Here is a 24,028-nt window from a genome sequence, read left to right as displayed (position 1 = left end):
AAAGGTGAGGCACAGAGCAGTTAAGTATCTCACCCAATGTCATGGAGATGGCAAAACTAAGCAGTCTGGCTCCAGAACCCATGTTCTTAACCACTATGTTACAAAACTCAATACCTCTTACATCATGAAAATTGTGCTTCAAAAGAACAAATACTCCCCTTTTTAAAACATAATAGAATGCTACTAAATACAATCCAAATTTTAAAAGTTACGACTGTACACTGACAGATCATCCCTTCCCAAAATGTAATAGCTCTCCAATCATATTTCAATGACAAAATTTACAAATAGATTTTACATTAAAAATTTGGAAGTACATCTTTACTTATGGTTAAGGTAATGAAGAAAGACCTCTTTGTGCATTAAGACTACAGTCATTTCTTAAGCTATTACAGAATTTTAACTAATACTTTTGGATTCAATTTTGTGGTAATGGGTATACAAAAATAAATAAATCATGACATCAGTTAATTCATGGTAACCTTTCAGCATTCAGATAAGTCTGTTTTATTGTGATGCACTGTCAACTTCTAGACATAAGGGTGGATATGACAAATATCCTTGAAAGCATTCTTCTCTTATTTTCTACTTCTAAATAATGGGATAATTTGGCAAGATCATTTGAAAGTCTTATTTATTAAAATATCAATAATGAGTTGTTCCATTCTAGTTTAGAACATACAAGTTGCTCTTAATACATTTTCTATATTTCTTGTGATTGACGCTTTTGATACCTTATTTAACAGGAAAATACTTTCTAATAGAGGAAATTAAGAGGTATTACAGAAGAGTTGTAGAAATCATGAACAAAGCAATAGAGATAAATATCTATTATTATCTTGATTTTCAAACAATGAAACTCAAATAGTCATTGCAAAGAAATAAAATATAATGGATTGCTGAAATAAAGATCAATTATCATCATCAAATTCCAAAATCTCTTTTGTATCTGCCTCTAGGGTCTGCTAACTGTATTATTTGCATATAGGTGCTCAAAACGCTATTGACTAATAATGAAACCTTTTCCAAATGCTGGAATCTGGTTCACTGGTAGCAGGGTCCGTCAGAACTGTTAAGTTTGTAAACATAAATCATCAGTACCTATCAACCTCAGTACACCAAATCAAAAAAGGAAGGCATGAGAATTCAGTAATAGGAGAAATCAGTCACTTCCAGTTCTAAGACTTGGAGTCCTGACAGGTGCCTTACAGTCCAGGGCAGAGCTAAGAAGCACAACTTTGGTTAAGAGATAGCACAGTATCATTTTTTAAAATTTCACTTATTTCCGGGATGTGAGTTCATGCCATGCTGCTCTTTGTCTCTCTCTAAGTAAGCAACCAACAATCCATCTTATTATTAGCCACTGGTCTAAAATTAGTGATAGCTTAAATATCTGAAAATATACCAACTCCCTTAAGTATAGTAATGTTGCACTTTCAACTAAAACTAAATATTAACCTATCTGGTTTTCTTCAATGCCTTTTACTTTCCATAAAGAATCAGCTGACTTAGAAGACTGGGTATCTCCCATTCAACACAGGAATTCTGTGATTTAAAAAGAACATTCTGTTTCCTAGCTTAAGCACAGCATTCACAGAATATGGTACTTAAAATGCTGTCTGGGTAAGTTACTACCAAAAAAGTTTTATCAGCTGTTACAGAATAAGAATCACTATTAGGAGTATACCAAGTAGCAATTTCCTCTAAAGAAAGCCAAGTAGCAATTTAATTTCAGAATGAAAAGATCTGGGTAGAGAAGAAAAGTAGACAGTAAAACAGATTAATTTAACTACTGTTAATCACAATATAGCAAAGAAAAAAATCAGAAGTTACATACTTCAGAAAAAGGTGGAAAGGGCCAAAGACAAAATGTTGGCATGCTATAGTTTTTTTTCCTAACTTAGAAAATATCCATACAAGAACAAGGGACACTTCACATTTAACCACCCACTGTCAATATGTATTTAGCTCACCTCAGGATAAACCAAACTGCAAGAAAATGGCCCAACTAACAAACTGTACTCGTATTTAATAAGCAACATTTACCTCTATGTAGTTTTACAAAGTTCCCAATAATCTGATTTATATGGAAACTTCCTCTGTGAAAGAATAAGATGATTTGGATATTATTATCAATGCAGTAATATGGATGTCAGTCAGATGGTAAATTCAATTATTCTTGAATTTTAAAAAAGGAGTTTCATGCTTTCTTCAAATGTGGCTCATTGTTAGGAAATTTCCCTTCTTCAACTCTCCAAGTTAATAAATAAAATTAGGTAATAATATTTACATTGAATTTACAATCTTTTTCATTTAAAGATATATCCCTATATCTTGCTATGTTAATTTAAATGATTCTCTGAAACTTCACTATAACCAAATTTAGAAAGTAAAATAAGCTTTGAAAAGGAATCTTCCATTTTCACTAACTCATTTAAACTGAAATCTTTTCAAAATACTTACTACAAATATACTGAGGGTGCTTCTCAGGCATTTTTGGGCTACATTCTAGTAAAGTGTTTAGTGGGTGAGAACTGAAATAACTGTGTAACATTTAAATGAAATATAAGACTTACACTAAGAAATTAAAACTTGTATAGTATGCAACAGTCAACAACACGACTTTTTCAATGTTGTTTCCACTACCACAAAACAACTTCAGTAACAGAAACATTATTTATATTTCAATCACAAACACTGCTCTTAGACAATCTGTATCTGATTTATAATCAGATCTGAAAAACACAGATTAAGACTATGCTTAGTCTATTTCTCTGGCAAAGAGCCAAAAGAAAGAATAATTTTACTATCTCTCATACATTCTGGCAAAAAAAAAAAAAAAGCCAGATCAAAGTAAGATGAGTCAAAATTGGCAATAAACCCATCATGAAGAAAAGAGTGGCACTAAAGTGAAACTTCAGAACATATTGCTTTCTATATACGCAACTGTGATCTTATTTGAGAATAGGTATTTACAAAGATTCTAGAAAGTTATAACCAACTTGGTAACCTAGGCTTTCAATATCTGTCTCCATAATATTTAGTTGTCAGCAGTTTCAGCTACATATGTAAATATCTAATGTGATTTTATGTTCTACTTAGTCAGTGTCCACATACAGATTTACAAATATTATAAGTGATACTGTGTAAAATATTACTTATAATATTTTCCAGAATGGCAACTCTGGCTTTGAATAAACACTGGAGCATCTGGGCTTTAAAAACATTTTCTTTTCAATTTCTAAATTCTTTTTGGGAAGATACTGGTGGAAACTGAATTTAAAGTAAAAATTGCTAATTTTTGTAAATTTTAACAAAAATGGATTGCTATAAACAGATTTAAGTAAATACTGTTCTAGACAAATGTAATAATCAAGTAGCACTTGACACTGACAAACACTGAACTTGCTTTTAAACCACAGGAGCTTCTATTGTACCAGCTGCAGCACAGAACCTTACAACAAACAGAGGCCAAGTGAACCACACTGTGAGAGTATGGTACAGGATAAGGAAGGAAAAGAGAACTTCAGCCACTAAGTTTTAAAAAGTCAATGAGAAAACTATATCAGAAAATCAACTTCCAGGAGAATATTAACAGTTAACTACCACAACTATAGTAAATCTTTTCCTTTAAGAATGGAAGACAACAAAGTAATTCTTACCATAACAATATAGCAGTAATAGAAAGAAAATGAATTATTCACATTCTAAGAGGTTTTTCCTGGTGTGTGTGTGTGTATGTGCAAAAGCTTACAAAATTGAAAATGTGAATAAAATGGATTCATATTAAGATATCATGATAACAGAAAAAAGTCTAAAGAAAGAATATTTTCCTTGAGGGAAGAATATTTTCCAAAACTGGTTTAAAAAGCACCTAGGAAACTGTGCTGTCAAGCTGTCACGTGGAGGTTTTGGATTCTTTTATCAATTGCAGCATAACAAAAGGCATTTCACAGCATAACTTTAGGGAAAATGTTATCCAGTCTAGAATCACACAGAAAGCAATTATAAACTCTTTTAATTGTTTATAATACACAAATTTTTCTGGGTAGCAGCAGTTGCTCCTGTATGTGCCCTTTTAAGAAATATGAAACAGAAGCAATAGAGAAGGGAAAAAATTTGAGAAGAATAAGGGTAGCAGCATTAAATAGAAAAGCATATACTTAAATACATTAGAGTATAAAGAAAGCTTGAAGGGAAAAAATTTGAGAAGAATAAGGGTAGCAGCATTAAATAGAAAAGCATATACTTAAATACATTAGAGTATAAAGAAAGCTTAAAACAAGGAAACAGTACTGTGCAACTTTCAATTACATTGAGTAAAGTGCACTGCTTAAATGTTCACTGATAACATTTTCCCCGTGTTGAAAACATGAAATCTACTTACTGGTATTTGCGATATTAAAAAAAAAAAAAAAATTTCACTACTATAGCCCTGATAGCTCTCTTCCAGTATTTTTAACCATTCAGATGAATTTTGTGGGAATATTTATTCACATAATTTTGCTTAATACATTTCTTTCTAAACAAGACTGAATTTAAAACTCTCTATAACATCTTCAATTACAGTAATAACACATTAATAAATTATAAATTAACAAAATCTTCATATTTGCTTTAAAAAATCATTTATCAAACACTAACCTCCAGATTATCTGGAAAATTAAAGATGCAAATTGCTATAAATCTGGCATCCCAATTAAATTCTGATTTTTAAAAGTATATAAAATGTCCCTCAAATTATTCCAAGTTCCACTCAAGAAAATTTTATTTTACCCTTTTCATAAGTTATTAAGTTTATGACCTGCTAAACATTTCACCCAAATGTGGGAAAACTGCCTGGAGATGCAAAGCACAATAAAATAATTACATGAAAAAAACAAACAAAAATACCCGTTAAAACAAAGTTACTGTAGCTGGCAGCACTTAAAATTGGTAATTCTTTTTTTTTAAAAGTTGCATAGCAAGATGATTCACTGCCGATTAACTGTTCAGCAGTTATAAGAGCAAACAATGTATTTCATAAACTGCAATTCAGTAGACAATCGTAGATTTAATTAATTCAAATGTAATTATGTAACTTGATTTATTCTTTGGACTGCATTCTCATAATGTTAAGCCTTTAATTTAAAATATTAACATATTTTAGCTTTCCTATGTAGAAGTCTATTTTCCACTCTTGGGGAAAAGAATCGCAGAACTTGAGATCACGGTCTACATTCAGAGAATGTTTACTGCTTGATTACATTTCTTGGTTTCACATTTAAGACTTTATAAGAAGTAAATCATGTGTTGTTAAATTATTTAAGAATAGATGAAGGCAGAAACATCATGTTGGGGGAAAATAAAGAGACCCCAAACTAAAAAACAAAACCAATTAAAACACAACGAGTTGCGCAGCTCTAGAGAACTTAATAAAAAGTAAATCAACTTTTAAATCAGTTAACTTTGGCGTCTGAATACAAAATGTTTATCAGTATTACCTACGTAGATAACTATTAAGGGATGTGCAGCATTTCCAAAATCCCTGTGTGTCCTTTACACGCATGTTTGGTACACTGAGTCCTGCAGCAATTGTCCTCTCTTCAGCAGGATTTTTTCCTGTATGATTGTCCATCTCTGCATTTCCGAGTCTCACAGAACTCAAATTTCTGGCTGCGTATGCCTGTGTTTTTGTTTTTGTTTTTCCAGAGACAGATCCTCATATCCTCTTGGTTTTTCAAGCATCTTGAAAAGACAAGAAAACTTGTGTAAAAGTAGACAAATTTAGTTTAAGCAGTAGTTCATAAAAGTAATACAAATCAAAACATAACATCCATTTCCCCATGAACACTGCTTTAGTTACTATATATTTTCATACACTTATTTACTATTCTAAAAACTCATAAACTTAGTGTTCCGCAAAAGATCAGATCAAAGACACAGGAGGACCAATTAAAGCTTAAAATAGTCAAAAAATAGCCACTACATAACAGTCATTTGCCCTCTACAATAAAAACTAAACCAGAGTCAGAAAACACACTCCTACACACAACTTATTAATCTCTCCCCAAATAACCAAAAACCTCAAACTGAAATAGTAAACAATTTCCTAATTAATTAAGACTTTAGATATTCATTTATCTCTATTTTGGACTGAGTATTAAATTCCTCTGCTGAAGAATATCAAAAATGTTGTGCTTGCTGCTACAAGTTGTCTTTTTTTTTTTTTAATGCTTTAACAACACTGACTCCTCTTCAAACCTATATACTTTTAATCTGGGACAATAAAAGGGTTATGAGGAATTTCTCATTTGACAAATAAGAGCAGTCAAAACAAAATCAAAACGTGGAAGAGTCAAGATATGCCATGTATATACATTCGTAAAAATGACTCTTCAAGAACCACAGAGACAGACTCCATTGATTCAGATTTCTGAGGGCAGTTGCCACCAAACTCAGGTTGTACATAGAAAATAAATGAAAAGATAACACTGGTACATAAGGTGAAAAAACTGAAATGCTGTTTAAGACCAAGAGACCTGCATATGGACTATGAGATGAGATGCATGTTCCACACATCGCATTAAATCATTGTGACATTAAAGGAAAAATTTAGCTGATTAGACCAGGAAATAAAAAATTTTATGCTATAAAATTCCATCACACAGAAAAAAGTTTATTGACTCTAAAAGACAAATTTTACCTATACGGGAAAGATTTAGACATATTACTCTCACATGTAAAATACTAAGAATTTTATTTTATTAGCATTGGTTTTTAATATATCTGTTAAAATGCTTCTAATTTTAGCCAAAGTTTTACTTTATTACTCATACATAAGGCGACGCTCAAGACATTCCAAAGCATTCCCTTGTTCAAAAAACGTTTTTCACAGTGAAATAAAAACATACATGCACGTATACTCAAAATACCACTCCATCATCACACTTCTCTTACACAGCAATCTTATCCCAACTTCTACTTCAAGTGTGTAAAGGTATGAGCTGAATAATATCACAGTAAAAGGTTCAAAAGCTGACAGTCTTTTAGCTCCCTACAATTTACCAAGGCTTTCACATTTCACATGCATAACCCTCCTGTTCTTATGACAGAGGTCTGAATGTTGCCGCTCTTATTTCAATTGCTTATATCTGCTGATAAACTACCGCAAATCTCCTTTGTCATATTCTAATCTGCTGCTCTGAAATTATCCTCAGTAAGTGCAACAGAATTCCTTGAATGTGTTTATTACCTCCACACCTCAAATTTAAGACTAGAAGTTACTGAAACAAAAGGAAGTCGGGGGGGGGGGGGGGGGGGGGACACACACAAGAGTAGACCTCAGGATATCATCTGTTTTAGTTCCCTGCCTTCAGTCTTGAGCCATTCAGAAAAGATTGTTGTCCGCTACTATCTCGAGTCTCTGAACATGGAGACTCGAACTCCTGTGAAACAGTTCCAGGATTGGCTAAAATGTTCTGCCTTGATGTAAAACCCAGTGCTTTATGTCATTTCTGGAAGTCTTCTCAAAAAGCGCTTTTCATATATAAGAAGATAGCAATTAAGTTAACTACTTTTCCAAAGCTAAATGAGGGCATTTAATTCACTTCACAGGGGGGCTGGCCTGGTGGTGCAGTGGTTAAGTGCAAACATTCCGCTTCAGCGGCCCGGGGTTCACCGGTTCGGATCCCAGGTGCAGACATGGCACCCGTGTCAAGCTATGCTGTGGCAGGTATCCCACATATAAAGTAGAGGAGGATGAGCATGGATATTAGCTCAGGGCCAGCCTTCCTCAGTAAAAAAAAAAAACAAAAAAAACAAAAAACAGGATTGGTAGCAGATGTTAGCTCAGAGCTAATCATCTTCCTCAAAATAAAGAAAGAAAGAAAGAACCAGGAAGGTAAAAGTTACTCAATATATGAGTCTCCTCAGGTATCAAGAAAGTTGTTTTTTATGTATCTTTTAATGTGAGTTTTCTATACAGTAGCCTCACACAATGTCCAGAACACACACACACACCCCTCAATGAATAAACGAATGAATAAAAATGGTGGTTGAGAACGTATGATTCAGCTGACAGTTTAAAAAGCAATTAAAACAGAAAAAGGGAGAATTACCTATAAAACAAGAAGCTGACGCTTAATCTGAAGGGTGCTCAGGGCAAGATCTATTTACTTCAAACCATTCATCTATGCAGCTAAAAAAGACAAAACCAGAAAAAATGAAATACTTACATTTAATTATTTATATCATGACAGCTATAATAAAAATGCTTACTTCTTGACTTTAAGACATCTTTGCAGAAAAAAAATTCAATATTTTAAATGATCATATCTGGCATATATAGATAAAAGATAAAGATATGTTTATTACATTTTGATTATTCTAAGCAGTCAAGGAAATAATATTTGCAAAATTATGCTATAAAGTACTTTAAAGTTTAAACAGAACAACCATTTTATTAAGAGAATCTAAAGAACTACCACTTTACCAATATTCAAAATTAAATGACAGATCTAGGCAGATTTTTCTTCAAAATAGATATCATTTATGCAAATATCAACCTGTTCATGCTACCTATCAACATAATCAAAAACAGCTTTTAAATTTTAATTTTTGACAATATTGCATCACATTTTAAAAGACCATATTTATATGTACTGAATACTTATTTTAATTCTATCCCATCCTGCAATACATATACATACACAAATAAATACACCTTCATCCATTTGCATTTATAAAGTATTTCATGATTTTATTAGAAGTTAAATATTAGGGTGCACATAATTACCCTCGTTGTAGATGTGCACCGTCCAATGCAGCAGCCACAAGTCACATGTGGCTATTTAAACTTAAATTCATTAAGATTAAATAAAAGAAAAATGCAATTCCTCAGTCACACTGGCCACATTTTAAGTGCTCAATAGCCACATGGCTAGTGGCTACTCTTCTAATCAGCACAGATACAGAACATTTCCATCACTGCAGAAAGTTCTATTTCACTGTGATAAATGATAATTTCAAGGCCTTGAAAAGGTTAAGTAACTTACCAACAGCTAGGAAGTTACCCATGCAGGATTCAAACTGTTTAACATCCTCATTGTTGACACATGTCAAATTTGCATATGCCACAAAGCTAGAAGGCTTGGCTAATACGCTGAAGGATAAGATTAATATTTATCATTCTCATATCCTGACAGGATGATTTGGTAGGTAAAAATAATGGAGAAAGGAAAAGTAATAGAAGAGAGTAAAGTATCTCATCTACGTGATATTCTTTCAAATATCTAAAACAATTTCTGTTGCCATTAAGACTTCTGTTGTCTAAATAAACATGCCCAATTTGGCTTATGACACTGTTTTCAGGCTGCTTTCTCCTACTCACTCGGCTCTAGAGGTCCCCTGGTCTACCAGAATACTTCTTAAAACAAAGTACTGAGAACTGAACAGAATATGCCACATGTGCTAACAACTCACAGTACCTCTGAATAGTACCTATGTGATCTAAAATGTGTACTTCTTATTTTACGACCATGTAATTTTGGCTCAATTTGAGATGGTAATAATTTAAAACCCCAGGTCTTTCTCAAATAAATTGCTATCAACCCACGTTATTTAAAATGCTATATTTCCTTCTCCCAACTTCAGTAGGAAATCATTATTCTCAATTTGGTGCTTTTCATTCTTAGGTCTGTAACTATATATGTGCATATAGTGTCGTTTCCATGTTTTAAATTTTACATAAATGCTACCCTAAAGGTAAGTATGCTTTTTCTAACTGCTTTTTTCAATCAAATTGTTTGAGATTTGCAATCGTTAATAAGTAAGGCTGTTTTTTACATTTTCATTGTGTATAGCATTCCATTATATAAGTATATTGCAATTTATGTAGCCATTCTTTTACTGATGGACACTTAATGATACTATGAACATTCTTACACGTGTCTCTCAGCACAGTGCTACTCAAAGTGTGGTCCAGAGAGACAGTGCTAATCCATAGCTGGTTTTTACTAGTCCTCAATAAGGGGCTTGAGCCAGAATACATGTTAATTTTGCCACTAAACACACTGTTTTGGGGATTGGTTTGTTTGTTTTTTTGCTGAGGAAGATTCACCTGGAGCTAACATCCACTGCCAATCTTCCCCTCTTTTTTGTAAGTGAGCTGCTTGCCACTTACAGCATGGCCACTGACAGACGAGTGGTGTAGGTGTGTGCCCAGGGAACTGAACCCAGGCCACTGAAGCAGAACACACCAAACTTAACCACTAGTTCACCAGGGGTGGCCCTAAACACAATTCTGATTGACTTTTTTTTTAATCATTTCAAGATTTTCTCAATGAAGACAGTATTATATTTACATTCTGGCACAAGCTCCTTTATCTCATCCTGGACCTGCACAATGAGTAGCACTGTCCTAGAGCAAGAGATTAAGAATTCCTCCAGGAAATATACCTAGGAGTAGAATTACTGAGTTGTAGGATATGTACAGCACTTAGCTATTACAGAGCTATCTGCCAAGTATACCAACTTAAAATTGTATGTTTATTAGCCATTTGGAGTTCCTTTTTCCTGAATTGACTATTAACAATTTTCCTAAATTTTCTTTGATATGTCTTTTTCTTATAGATTTGTACGAGTTATTATTCAAATATTTCAGCTATAATATTACATGTTTTTGATGAACCTTGCTTTCTACAGAACTGTACACTAATCTGGGCTTATGGGGAAAAAAACAGATTAAAGGCAGACCACTCACATAATACAACCTTGTAACCAGAACAAAGATGTGTTCATTCCAAATAAATAAGATACCACTGTAAATATAGGATGTTTTTAAAAAAACGGTGAAGTTAGCTTGACAGAAAGAAGATTAAGGAAGGATTGATATTGCTGGGTCAGGCAGACAAAAATCAATGCACAAAATTTGCGAACTACGAAGTAAGCAAGCACTTTCAAAATAAAGCTGTGATCTAAGCGAACTGGGTATAAGAACATCTGGTGAATGGGTGCCCTTTACCCACATTCTTCCATGGTGTGCTTCCACACACTCTCATCTGGTGAATGGGTGCCCTTTACCCACATTCTTCCATGGTGTGCTTCCACACACTCTCATCTGGTGAATGGGTGCCCTTTACCCACATTCTTCCATGGTGTGCTTCCACACACTCTCATCTGCTGAATGGGTGCCCTTTACCCACATTCTTCCATGGTGTGCTTCCACACACTCTCATCTGGTGAATGGGTGCCCTTTACCCACATTCTTCCATGGTGTGCTTCCACACACTCTCATCTGCTGAATGGGTGCCCTTTACCCACATTCTTCCATGGTGTGCTCCCACACACTCTCATCTGGTGAATGGGTGCCCTTTACCCACATTCTTCCATGGTGTGCTTCCACACACTCTCATCTGCTGAATGGGTACCCTTTATCCACATTCTTCCATGGTGTGCTTCCACACACTCTCATCTGCTTTTATTTGATGGAGCAAAACATTAAAGTACTGAGAAACATTATGAACCAGTAGGATAATGTCATCATATTGTCATCATTCTTCCATCTACCAACTGCACTGAGCTAAGTGCATTACAGAAAGTCGCTGAAGGAGAGTATTGCTTCAGATATCAAAACTTTGTTGTAATGTGTATTGAAAAACACTCTCAGCTTTTTACTTTTTCACACTATCATGATGCTAAAAACTTTCAAATTTTAAAATAGTTGAATTTATCAACTTTTCTTTTAAATTTTTATTTTGCAGAAGGGTATGTTCTGCAAAAAATGATTCCTTACCAAGAGGTCAAGAACCTTTCTCTATACTCTTTCCAACACTTTAGATTTGGGTTTCCATAGACAGCTATTTAGTGAATCTGGAATCGATTCTTATTTCAAATGTAAGATAGGGATTCAACTGTTTTTCCATATCAATAACCAACCGATCCTAGTAGTATTCATTGAATAGTTCATTCTTTCTCCACTATACTGTAATACCACTGCTGGCAAATTTATTCATTTAAGAAACATACAGCATCTATTATGTGCTGGCACTTTCTAATATTTAACTCACTTAAACCTCACAACAACCCTATGAAGTTGGTACTATTGCCTCATTTTACAGATTGAGGGAGAGAAAAACTAACTTGACCAACATCACACAGAGAATTAGTGGAGGGGCTGGAATTTGAATCTTGGGAGTCAACTCCCAAGAGTCTATGCTCTTAACTCCAGTGTCATGCTATCCCTCCATATATGCATGAGTGTTTATGGACTCTTTTCTGTCCCACTGGCCCATGTCCTTTCCATACTGTTTTAATTACGTCTTATCATGAATTTGTATAAGACAAGTCCCCAGCAGCATAGTTTTTCTCCTTCATGAGTGTCTTGACTGTTCTTGGCTCTTCACTCTTTGGCCCATGAATATTTTAGAATCAACTTATTGAGTTACATGAAAAAACTAGTTGAGGGGCTGGCCCCATGGCCGAGTGGTTAAGTTCGCGTCCTCTGCTTTGGCAGCCAGGGGATTGCCAGTTCAGACCCAGGGTGCAGATCTACACACCACTCAGGAGGCCACGCTGTGGCAGCATCCCACAAAGAAGAACTAGATATGCAGATGTGGTGCATCTGGCTGAAAAAAAACAAATCTTACGTTACAATGGGGTTGTCAGTTGGCAACATCTATTTATTGAACACAGCATAGAACACTGTTCTAGGAAGGGACCTGCAAGGATATACGACTATGTCCTGGGGTTTTGGGGAGGAAAAGAAAAGAAAACCTAATTGAGATTTGATCAGGATAGTATTAACCATACAGATTAATGTGGGATGAAGTGACATCTTTATGACACTGAGTCGTCCTTTCCACAACATGGTATACGTCCACATTTATTTTACATCTTCTATACTATCTTTCAGTGAAGTTTTAAGTATCTTTTGTAGGATTTATTCTTAATATACTTATTGCCATTGTAGTTTCTGTTGCTGTTAATGTTATTATTCTAAAAAAAAAGTTATTTTTCTTACTGAGATATGAATGTAACTGATTTTCATATGTTGAGCTCATATCTGGCAACCTTGCTAAATTCTTATTAATTTTCATAACTTATCTAATATTTATTCTTTGCTTTTGTTTTAAAATCATTAATACATAAGTATAGAATTTTACTGAAAGTTTTCTCACTTTTATTAACCTAATAAGGTATTTCTCCTTAGTCAATGTCATGAATTACACAAAACAATTTTCTAATCTCATAGTGTCTTTGCACTCCTAACGTAAATCCAATTTGCTCATGAGGCATTATCATATTTTAGATATATATTGATGAATTTGGTTTGCTAACATTTTTGGATTTTTGCATTTATGTTCTTAAATGAGAGTGCCTTCTAATTTTCTTTCTTAGACTGTCCTTGTCTAATTTTGGTAGCAAGTTTATACTATCCCCATAAAATACGTGGGAGAACCGTCCATCTTTTTATACTTTTTGTGCAGTTTATGAATGTTAACATGGTATTCTTTGGATGTCTGGTAGAATTTGTTACCAAACTGTCTTTGTAGGCCTGTTTTTAGGGTATTTTTCCCCTCAGGGTTAGTATTAATAACTAGTTATTAGTTGACTGAGATTTTCTATTTCTTTTTGAATCATTTTTATAATAATATAGTTTTTAAAAACTGCCCATTTTGATTTTTGGGTGTTCTTTGTTTTTTTGAGGAAGATTAGCCCTGAGCTAACATCTGCTACCAATCCTCCTCTTTTTCCTGAGGAAGACTGGCCCAGAGCTAACATCTGTGCCCATCTTCCTCCACTTTATAAGTGGGACACCTACCACAGCATGGCTTGCCAAGTGGTGCCATGTCTGCACCTGGGATCCAAACCTGCGAACCCCAGGCTGCCGAAGCAGAATGTGCGCACTTAACGGCTGTGCCACTGGGCCGGTCCCATTGGGTGCTTTTTTTGTTTTTTTGCTGAGGAAGATTCACCCTGAGCTAATATCCGTGCCGATCTTCCTCTATTTTTTAGTATGTGGGCTGCCAGCACAGCATGGCCACTAACAGAGCAGTGTAGGTGCACAGCCAGGAACCGAACCTGGGCCACTGAAGCAGAGCACAATGAATTTAACCACTAGGCCACTGGGGCTGAGCACCACCCCTCATTTTGTTTTGATTTTTTAATTGAAGAGTATAAAATTTTTCAGAGAATTTTCTGATTATTTTTCATTTCTGCCATGTCTGAAGTTACGTGTCCCTTTTCTTTCCTATACTATTTATTTTTTCCATCCAGAGACAGCCTTGCCAGAGGCTTATCTATTTTATTAGCCCTTTCAAAGAACCAACTTTTGGCTTTGTTGGTCTCTACTCTAGTGTGTCATTTTTAATTTCATTATTTTCTTCTCTGACTTTTATTATTTTCTTCCTCCTATTTTGTGTTTATTCTGCTGTCATTTTTCTAATTTCTTAAGAAGCTGGCTATTGATTTTCAGTCTTTCTTTTCACTCCCCTCTAGAAAAATGTCAAAAAGGTTTTCACTATTATTCAGTTCCAACTATTTTCTAAGTTCCATTATGATTTCTGCTTTGATCCACAAGTTACTTAAAAGTATATGTGAAGATTATTTATCTTCTATTACTGATGTTTAACAATGATCAGACGAAGGCTTTCTGTGTGGTACTAATTCTTTGTAGGTTGCTATGACTTGCTTTATTGGCAAAGTACACAATCAATTTCTATCATACTTCATGTGTGCTTGAAAAGAAAATGCACTAATTGCTGGGTGCAGATACACACACACTCATTGGATCAAACTTGTTAACTATATATTGCTCAATTGTTCTAGGTCTTAACTCATTTTGTGTGTGTCTGTTTGACTCAATAGGTGGGTTGAAATTTCCCATTATGACAGATGTGTCAATTTTTTCTGACCTGTATAAAAATAATGCGACTATGTTCTTAGGTACACAAAAAATTGTATTTTATACACTTTTATCATCATTATATTAATAATACTTTTGCTATAAAGTTTATTTTGTCCAATATTAATTTAGCTTTGTTGGTTTTCTTTCAGTGAATATTTGCCTGGATATAGTTTTCTATCCTCTTACTTTCATATTTTTCTATATCCTTATGTTTAAGTGTGTTGCTTATCAACAGCACATCCCAATCTTTCAATCTGTTTTCAACTGGTGAGTTTCTTCTATTTAGCTTTATTATAATTACTGATATTGGATTTATTTTTTCCTTTTTATTTTGTACTACTTACTGTTTCCTCTATGCTTCCCCCCATCTCCACCCCCTGCCTTTAAATAAAATTCCACCTTATTCCTTTTACTCGCTTGAAAGTTATGGTTTTCTGTTCTCTTTTTTTCTTAAATAATTTTTTTACATATAATTTTTCCTGTGTTGCTGTAAAACCAAGAATAAATACTTTATGAAACCAGATAGGCTCTGGTCAGACATGGCTGGAATCTCAGCTCTTCCATTTACTAGCCTCGTGACCTTAGGGAGATTTCCTATAGTCCCTCAGCTTATTTCCTCAGTTGTAAATGAGATCGTTGCAACGCTTACATGAGATAACCTATTTAAGAAGCTATGGACAATACCTGGGGTCATAGCAAACGCTTAACACATGGCAGATTTTTGAATAAAAACAGATGTGGGCTTAAATCTTGGTTCCTGCAGGGAAAAAAGACCATTACCTTTTAAGAAATGAGGTGAGGAAGTTTCAATGAAGAAAAAACCTTTTCAGCCCTAACTACAGTGTCTGAAACTTTGAGAAAGACCTTTTACTCTCGTATCAACTTGGTAACCTGGTGAACATAAACTTACCCTTTGTGATATATGCACAGACACGGCAGTCGTGCTATAGTATCCCCCTGCTGCAGTTCTTCAAGGCATATTGCACATTCCCCAGCATCTTTACTCAGCACATCCTCTGAGGAAAGAGAAAATGAATTCAGGACAATAAAACTGCAAGAAGAATTACATCAATGCTAATTTATAAAGAGTGGTGTCTGGCATATTTGGTCAGAAATACATAAAACTCAGCATCCATATTTGAAATACTGTTCATAAATCAGTGAATAACATTTACCTTTACTTATAGACAGTCTCTCTCGTTTCCATTTCATTGAGGCATTACAGTAAGCAAGAACAGTACAGAATTCCTCAAACTGCAAAGGATTTTGCTATAAAACTTTACCAGTCAAGTCAGTTATTTGTATTTTAGAATTCATTTTCCTTCTTTTACTAATCAATATTAAGCTGGTGCCCAAGATAGTTCAAAAAAGTTTAGAGTGTAATGTGGCTGAAAAGACATGAAAATGGTATTATAATTTTTAAAATTCTAAAATAATGAAATTGGATAAGTTAAAGAAATTACCCTGAATATAGGATTTTTAATAAAATCTGCTGAACTCAAGAAAATGCAAAGGTAGATCAAAGCTTTTACGTAGATTCTGAAGAAATTTTGGAAGTGAGGATTTCAGACACTGAATGCAACAATTCTTAATCTTTTCCAGGACAATGCAAAGCCCACCCCAGGCGGCAGCGAGAGTGGCTCCCAGGGGCCCTGCAGGTCTTTAAACACTATGTAAATGCCACTATGGTAACATCCGTTCTAAACCAAACATTTCTTTTGGAATAAAAAGTTCTCTCAACTTGTCTTATACTGAAAATTTAATTTGTTATATTTTATAAATGCTAAATTTTAAAAGGACCTTGCCGAAAATAGAATATGTTAGCTGGATATACTTTATGACTCTTTTTAAATGAGGAATAACTAAAACGTGCCATTACTGAGGAGTATAGTATGGAGAAACTGTTGAGGAGTATACTTTGTCAATAAGTTTAGAGAATGAAAAGTTTAAAGCAGGAGTGTGCAATATGAATTTACACCACAAATAAATAAATTACTGTTCTTGGAAATAAAAATCAAATAAGCTAGAGGGGAAAACTGCACAAATCTACACCTAAATGCTGGAAGAGCAAGGTAGGGAAGTTTCCTTAAATTAAGTGTGTCTGGTAGTACCACACCTCCTATAAAAACCAACAGATTTAATTGTACATATATCTATAATAGTTCCTTGTAGAAAAATTCATTCCATAAGAAGTAGTTCCCCCTTGAGTTACTCATTTTGAGCCAGCACATTAAGAGGAAACACAGACTTGTTCAGTCTATAGAAGGGAAAGTACCAGCAGATGATTTACCCGCAAGGCTTCAGGGGGCAAGTGGGCAACTTCCGCAGAAAAACGAGATGCCTTGGCAAGAAGGGCTTCTACTTTCAGAATCTAGGGACTATGGCTGAGGTGATTTTAACTAACTACTGGGTAGCTAGCTCACAAGCTAATATATCACAATCAGAGACTTAATCAAAAAAAGATTTCTGGATAAGTAAAGCTGGGTGAATGGAAAATGATGCTTATTAACTATCCTCCTCAAGTGTCCTTTCCTCATTTTTCTTTTCTTGATCCTGGAGGTCCCACCCACTACCCTGACTCCACCCCATCCCCCCCGCCCCCCCCAGCAACCCAAAGTCTTTCCTCCTTCTCTTGATCTCCATTTTTCCCTTACCGTGCTGAACAGCTTTCCACAGACAAGGAATCAGTTTAATGTAAAGCACCTAACTAATGATAAAGTTAATTAGTATATGGAGACCCACAAAATGCAGGCCACCCCAGTGGCCCTGCCCACATCACAAATCTAAACCTAAATCAGCGGACACTTATGGGAAACATGTCACTGTCAAGGAAACCAAATATGCACCAATCACAACCCTCCAACTCTGCTCTAACTAGCTGACCTTACCCTAGAAAAAGGACCCGCTGGCCTTATAAGGAAACCCCCACCCTCCTAGCCAATCACGACTTATTTCCACGTAGCCTCTTCTAACATTCTGTAAAACCTGCTCTTGCCCAAATTTCTTGGAAGTGCTTGTTAGGCACTGAACTGCCCCAATCCATGGACTGTTTTCCCTTGAATAAAGGACATCAAACTTGTTACTAAATTGTTCTAGTTTTGCCATTTGACACTAGGATGACAGCAGTGAGAACAAAAAGAAAAAGATCTGAAGGAAGCACTAAAAGATTTTAGTAAAGGTTTCTAATTCCAAATATTATGGCATATTCTCACTATTTAAGATTTTTTTCACCACAAAAATATACCACACCATAATAATGAATCTAAGTTCCACAACAAACTCCAAAAAATCAACTATCACTTTTTATCAAGCCTAAGACATCAATGATTATAAGATGAACCATAGTGTTATATACCACCAAGAAGAGTGCTTCCATTAAACTATGACACAAATCAATTTTAAGACATGTCTCATTTTTCAGAGCTTTTAAAGTAAGAAAAAGAAGTGTCTTAGAATTGATGGAATAGGGTATCACATTTTCTATCTTTTGGAATACGTTAACAATGCATCTAGATTTAAGTCTAAATGAACTACAAAATCTCAATTATCATAAATTAAGAAAATGAGATAGATAAGCTTTTAGAAAAAAAGACAAAGTATTGCCACATTTTTGCCATGTAAGTCTATGTAACTGATTCTCAATACCAAATGAAAATAAGTAGAAATCCATTAAGTACACACTTCAAAATGCATTGCTCACAGAAAGATAACTGTCTTAAAATACTTTTATGCTGACTCATGATTACCAAGCCTCATTTCTTTATTACAAAAGATTTTTAAAAATCTTTGAGTTGGGAAAATTTTAATATCTTAAAAGGCCTAGGTTTTATCCTATTTATAAGAAAATTTATTTACAGTACAACAAAGACAAATCCAACCTGCATATAATTAACAGAATGATATATTTTTTAAGTATGTAATGTTATCCTTTGCAGGTATTAAGTTAAAAAATCTTTTTAGTTTACTCTAGAATGTCATTTTAATCATAAGCTCCCTAAGCCCTAACAATAAAAAATAATCAGCACTGTATTTTCTATGTTAAGAAGGTACACCTATATACAAGAACAAGCCAAACACATTAATTTCAATGCAGAAGCAGTCCAATGTCCACTGTAAATAGCTTTGAGTGAAATGATCTCTACTCAGAAAATTAAAAGCTAATGTTAACACATAGCCACTGCCCAAGTGCATTCTGATGAGCAACGGAATTAAAAAACAGTTCACTCTCATGGCAAAACCTCAGTTACTGTCTCAAATAGCAAATGCTTAACTTTCAAATTAGAAAGTCTTATTTCCAATAGATCTTTGAAAGTATTTTTCATTTTTGAAAATTCACTATGCAATATGATTAATTTTTGCAACCCTGGGGTTTGGTAGAGTATTTCCCTCTCCGACCCTATTATGACAATGTCTTTTCATTCAAAGGAAAGTTTTGAGCTTAGTAAGGTGTAATTAATTACAATTTAGTAATTCAGAATTAAATAAGGCCTAAAATACCACTAAATTCAGGGCACTGAAGCATCTTCAAGACAGATGGGGAAAGATTATTAAAAATCTTTAGCCAATTAATTGAAAAGATTTATGAAGATACTATCTACAGGCAATAAGGGGTCCACACTTTAGGACTGGAATGCAATGAGGGAAGACTACTAAGTAGCCAAAATTGATACTAGAGAAGCAGAGAAGAGAATGCTCATAGATTTAACTACCCTGGTTGGCTAGTCTGGATTCCCCCTCTCCACAAGCTCTGATCAACGGAGACACATCTGACATTGTGAACAGAAACTTCACTTGTGTTGCTTTTTCAAAAGTGTTGTTGATATCCTGCCTAAACATCTGGAACAGTAAAAGTTAAATCAGTATATTGCTTATCAGTCTAATTCTGTTTTATTCATATGGTCTATGAATTAATTTAGATGTACTGAAACAGAAAAAGAAGAATTAAACCCAGAAGAGAGCAATGATTTTCAACCAGAGATGGGCATTAGAATTACATGGGTATGCATTCTGTCTTAATACAGGGGAAAAAAAATTACATATACCTGGGCCCCATTCCTACAGATTCTGAAATAAAAACGTGCCTCAGAAATGCAATTGCTATCAAGGGAACAGCATATTGAAATAGAAGGAGCATAAGATTTAAAGTTGAAAACTTAATATGAATTTCCATTCTCACTATTAGTTAAGCTATGTAACCTCCAAAATGTTGGTAAACCTTGAGTTTTCTTCTACTCTTCCTTAATATTAGTATAATAAAGGTACTCACAAAATATTAGAGATAAAATTTTAAAGAATTATGTGAAAAACTTTAGAGCTTATAAAAGCATTATATAAATTATTAATGGTTTTTCTTTTTGATCAGCACCTGAGCTAACATCTGTTACCAATCTTTTTTTTTTCCTTTTTCTTCTTCTCCCCCTCAGGCCCACAGTACATAGTTATATATTCTGGTTGCAGGTCCTTCCAGTTTTGCTATGTGGGATGCCACCTCAGCATGGATTGATGAGCAGTGCCATGTCCATGCCCAGGATCCGAACTGGCAAAACCCTGGGCTGCTGAAGCAGAGGGCACAAACTTAACCACTTGGCCACAGGGCCGGCCTCCAGATTATTAGTTTTTACCATCATTATTATCAGAGAGTACTTTATGGACTTCTGCAAAAACAAAGTTGGTGATTTTTCTATTTCTTTTTCTCCCCAATCTGGTATTCTAGTTGTTTCAACTTTACACAAGTCATAAATAATCCCATGACCACTAGACACTTCCAAAGAATACTCCTGACCTAGCCATTTCCAGAGACCTATTATAACTGCCAGGCTGGGAACAACTCCATGCAAACAACACTACCTACTTAATTTTTAAATGTTTTGGCTTCACTCTATATTTAAAAGCACTATAAATGTCCACTTTGTTACATGCTTTTATACCTAAGTAAGTCTTTTACTAATCCTATGAAGTAACTAACGTTACCTCCATTTTACAGATAAGGAAACTAAGGCTCAAAGAAGTTAAGTAACTTTACTAAACGTTTCTAAATTAGTAAGTCCTGGGGTCACTATTCAAATTTAGGCTAAGTCCTTGGCCTTTTTATTACTTCATGAATTTTGCTACAAGAAACAACTGCACTTTAGCAAAAATACTGAAGCAAATCAACTGTTTTAGGCAACATTAAGTTTGAAATACTCAAGATGGTGATGGCTACATATCTAGAGGAAGCATGCCCAAGACTGGTCACATGCTTTATCTTCTGGAGTTATTAAATTGTTGTAAAAACTGGTATCAGAAATGAGCTTACATTTTATTCCTTACACTTTACTGCTTACTTCCTTCTACTGGACAGAAAAACAGTCCTATCCAATGGAACTTCCTATAATGACAAAAACAATCTTTTATCTGTGCTGTCCCAAATGGTAGCTACTAGCCACAATATGGCCTAAAAGCAGCACTTGAAATGTGGCCAGTGCAACTTCACATTTTATTTAGTTTTTAGTAAAATATCAAACTTTAAAATATACAGTAAAGAATACACATTTATAAGCTAATTAAAAACTTCTGTAAATTGATATTTCACTTATAGCCTCAAGCTCTTAATTTGCATTGCCCAAAGAAATTACTTAAAATTCAAGCAGCCAAATATGCAAAATTAAAATATTTAGCAATTACAAGCACATATCCATATGGTTACTGCAGATCAAGACAACATGAAAAAAAGCAGACAGCCAAAATCCTTTTGGGGGGGAAAAGAAAGAAAGAAAGAAAGAAAACAACAACAACTAAGACCAAATTTGTTAGAAGCAGCCAAGAAAACTCCATGCGAAAATTTCATAATCATCACAACTTTATTTTCAGATCAAGCATCCAAACAGGTATATGATCTTTTCAGCAAAATACAATGCCAAGCACTATTATGGATCAGGCATTTTACCTGAAGAATTATTTTTTGTTCTTGAACCCTCAATGATAGCAGTAGAAAACAAAAGCAGCTGAAATGTGAAATAATCCCTAGAAAAATCAAGAATTAAAAAAATTCACAACATTAGTAAGAAGCAATTACTCAAAGAATGAAAAATTGGGCTCACATATACTTTCAGGTATAAAGTTATCTCTGAAGCAGTTAACATTAATATTCTAAATTATAGATTCATGAGCTATTACTGTGGTCAAAGATCACAAGGGGAATGAGAAATGATATTTAACAATGGGACACTGCCATTTTCAATGTAAGACAAATACATCAACAAAAACATGGGAATAACTTTTACTAAACTGTCTAAAACTCAAAATTCCTGGTTAGTGTCAGCTTTTATCCTTTTTAAAAACTTATTCTGGTTTGACTAGGAATTACTGGCTTCCTCTGCCTAGATGCCAGTGACAAATACTGCATCAAATGTTTTCCTTAGTTTGAACATAACTGAGAATTGACTAAACACATAGCCCGTTCCAGCTGCATTGTTAGAAACTTAATTGAAAATTAAGACTAATTCTGCAAAAGGAGATAGACAGAACTCGTGACCCTTCTGATGACTTCTAAAGAAAAACGTGAATACTTGGGAATATTTTAGAAATTGACATTTGGTGCCTCCCCCAAGAAAATGTAAGTAAAATAAAAAGGAACCCAAACTATAAACTCTAAAAGGTGAAATACACAAAAGGAACACTAATCAATACTTACAGATTTAGCTTTCTTGGGTCTTTTTGTTCCTAACTTGGCTAGAAAAGCTAGCTCAAGATTCAGTATTTTATAAAATTAGGTACCTAACAAGCTGCAAAAAGTCATACAAGTCACCTAAGAAATTATTAGTTTACCAAATTATTCCCCAATCTTCAAATCAAATTAACTTTCCTATGCCCCCTCCCTGTCACAATTCAACAATAAACCAAAATTCAAAACCAATTAACTGATTTTCTAAACCTTAAATAAGTGTTTTCCTAAATAAGATGTCCACATTACAAAGTAAAACAATATTTTGAAACTGCTGAATATATATAACAGAATAAAATATACTTTGAAGTAAACTTAAATTTCAGGTTCATTTTTATTTTGAATCACTGCAGAGAGAAAAACACCAGTCCTAAAAAAACAAAAAAGCTGATTAAGCTTAATTTATTACTGTAAACTTTTTAAGTCACATTAATGTATTAAATTACAATGTAGGCTCTTTGTGGCAATAAAAAGGAGTTAAGCAATCTGGGCAACATGATATAGCAAAACAAAAGATGAGTGTCACTTATAGACAATTCTGGGTTCTAATTCCAGATCTTCAACTTATCTAGGAATATAATGGGGATAACATTACCTACCTCATAGGGTAGTGGTAAGAATTAAATAAGATAATACCTGTTAAATGTCTACTGTACCTGGCAAGGAACAGATATGTTCTGAATACTAGCTATATGATTACTGTCAAGAAAGGACTCTTTCTGAGTTTGTTTTCTCTAATCTAAAGAAATGATGAAACCTGCTCAACTTGTCTCTGTAAGACTTGTGAAAATCCAATGAGACAATGTAAATGGAAGGCAATCTCTTGGAAAAAGAATAGGCTTGAACTTTGGACAATGCACAAACTTCCTTGAGGCTTGTTTTCTTCAAATAAATTGCAGGTCATAATACCTGTATCTCACATGGTCTTTATACTGATGATTATAAATAACAGCTAATGACTGTGAAAATACATATAAGGCTCTAATTAAATGCTAGCTAAGTATAAACAAATTTTTACTACAGCATTATTGAAGTAAACTGAAAAAGTCAACTCAAATGGTATTATAGCAGGCAACAATACATACTATGTTATGTCAAAACTATCATCAGATTTATGATCTAGGATTCTATCTATCTTTGTTGGAATGAATTTGAGAGGGAGTATTACAATGTGTACGTCTACTGCTTTTTGTTGATTGATGCTCAAGTGTAATAGTCTTTCTCCTCTGCTTCCTCCTGAGGCCGGAGAAAATTAGCAGGCCGATTGATAAATATTGCACAAGGGTCACAAACTCAAAAGCCTAAAGGGGGAAAGCCAGAAAACGTTCAAGGTGCAGTTCATCTTTTTAACTATTTTATAGGAAGAAAAGAACAGCACCATTGTGACAACAGATGCCAAATGAACTGGGCTTTGGTTTTAGGGATTAATAGGTAATCAC

At 34.3% G+C, this 24,028-nt stretch overlaps 1 protein-coding gene across 4 annotated transcripts in view; it reads right to left on the bottom strand.

The window, feature by feature from the left end:
- Positions 1–617: 617 nt before the first annotated feature.
- Positions 618–24,028, bottom strand: part of ZNRF2 (zinc and ring finger 2) — a 91,323-nt gene continuing 67,912 nt past the window's right edge. The window contains exons 3-6 of one of the 4 annotated variants that reach the window (XR_002807498.2): positions 21,813–21,889; positions 15,798–15,903; positions 8,100–8,179; positions 4,002–5,727 (exon numbers count right to left, since the gene is read on the bottom strand). Coding sequence is in view for 2 of the 4 variants with exons in the window: in XM_023639452.2 (XP_023495220.1) it covers positions 12,467–12,605; positions 15,798–15,903 (245 nt within the window). In the remaining 2 variants the exon portion in view is untranslated. Of the gene's footprint in view, positions 5,728–8,099; positions 8,180–10,313; positions 12,606–15,797; positions 15,904–21,812; positions 21,890–24,028 lie in introns of those variants that run through there. The other 3 variants (XM_023639453.2, XR_002807499.2, XM_023639452.2) reach the window with 3 other exon arrangements.

This window comes from Equus caballus, chromosome 4 (genome assembly GCF_041296265.1).
Source record: "Equus caballus isolate H_3958 breed thoroughbred chromosome 4, TB-T2T, whole genome shotgun sequence".
NCBI lineage: Eukaryota > Metazoa > Chordata > Mammalia > Perissodactyla > Equidae > Equus > Equus caballus.
The sequence above is the reverse complement of the archived record's forward strand: the minus strand, read 5'-3'. Positions and strand labels throughout refer to the sequence as shown.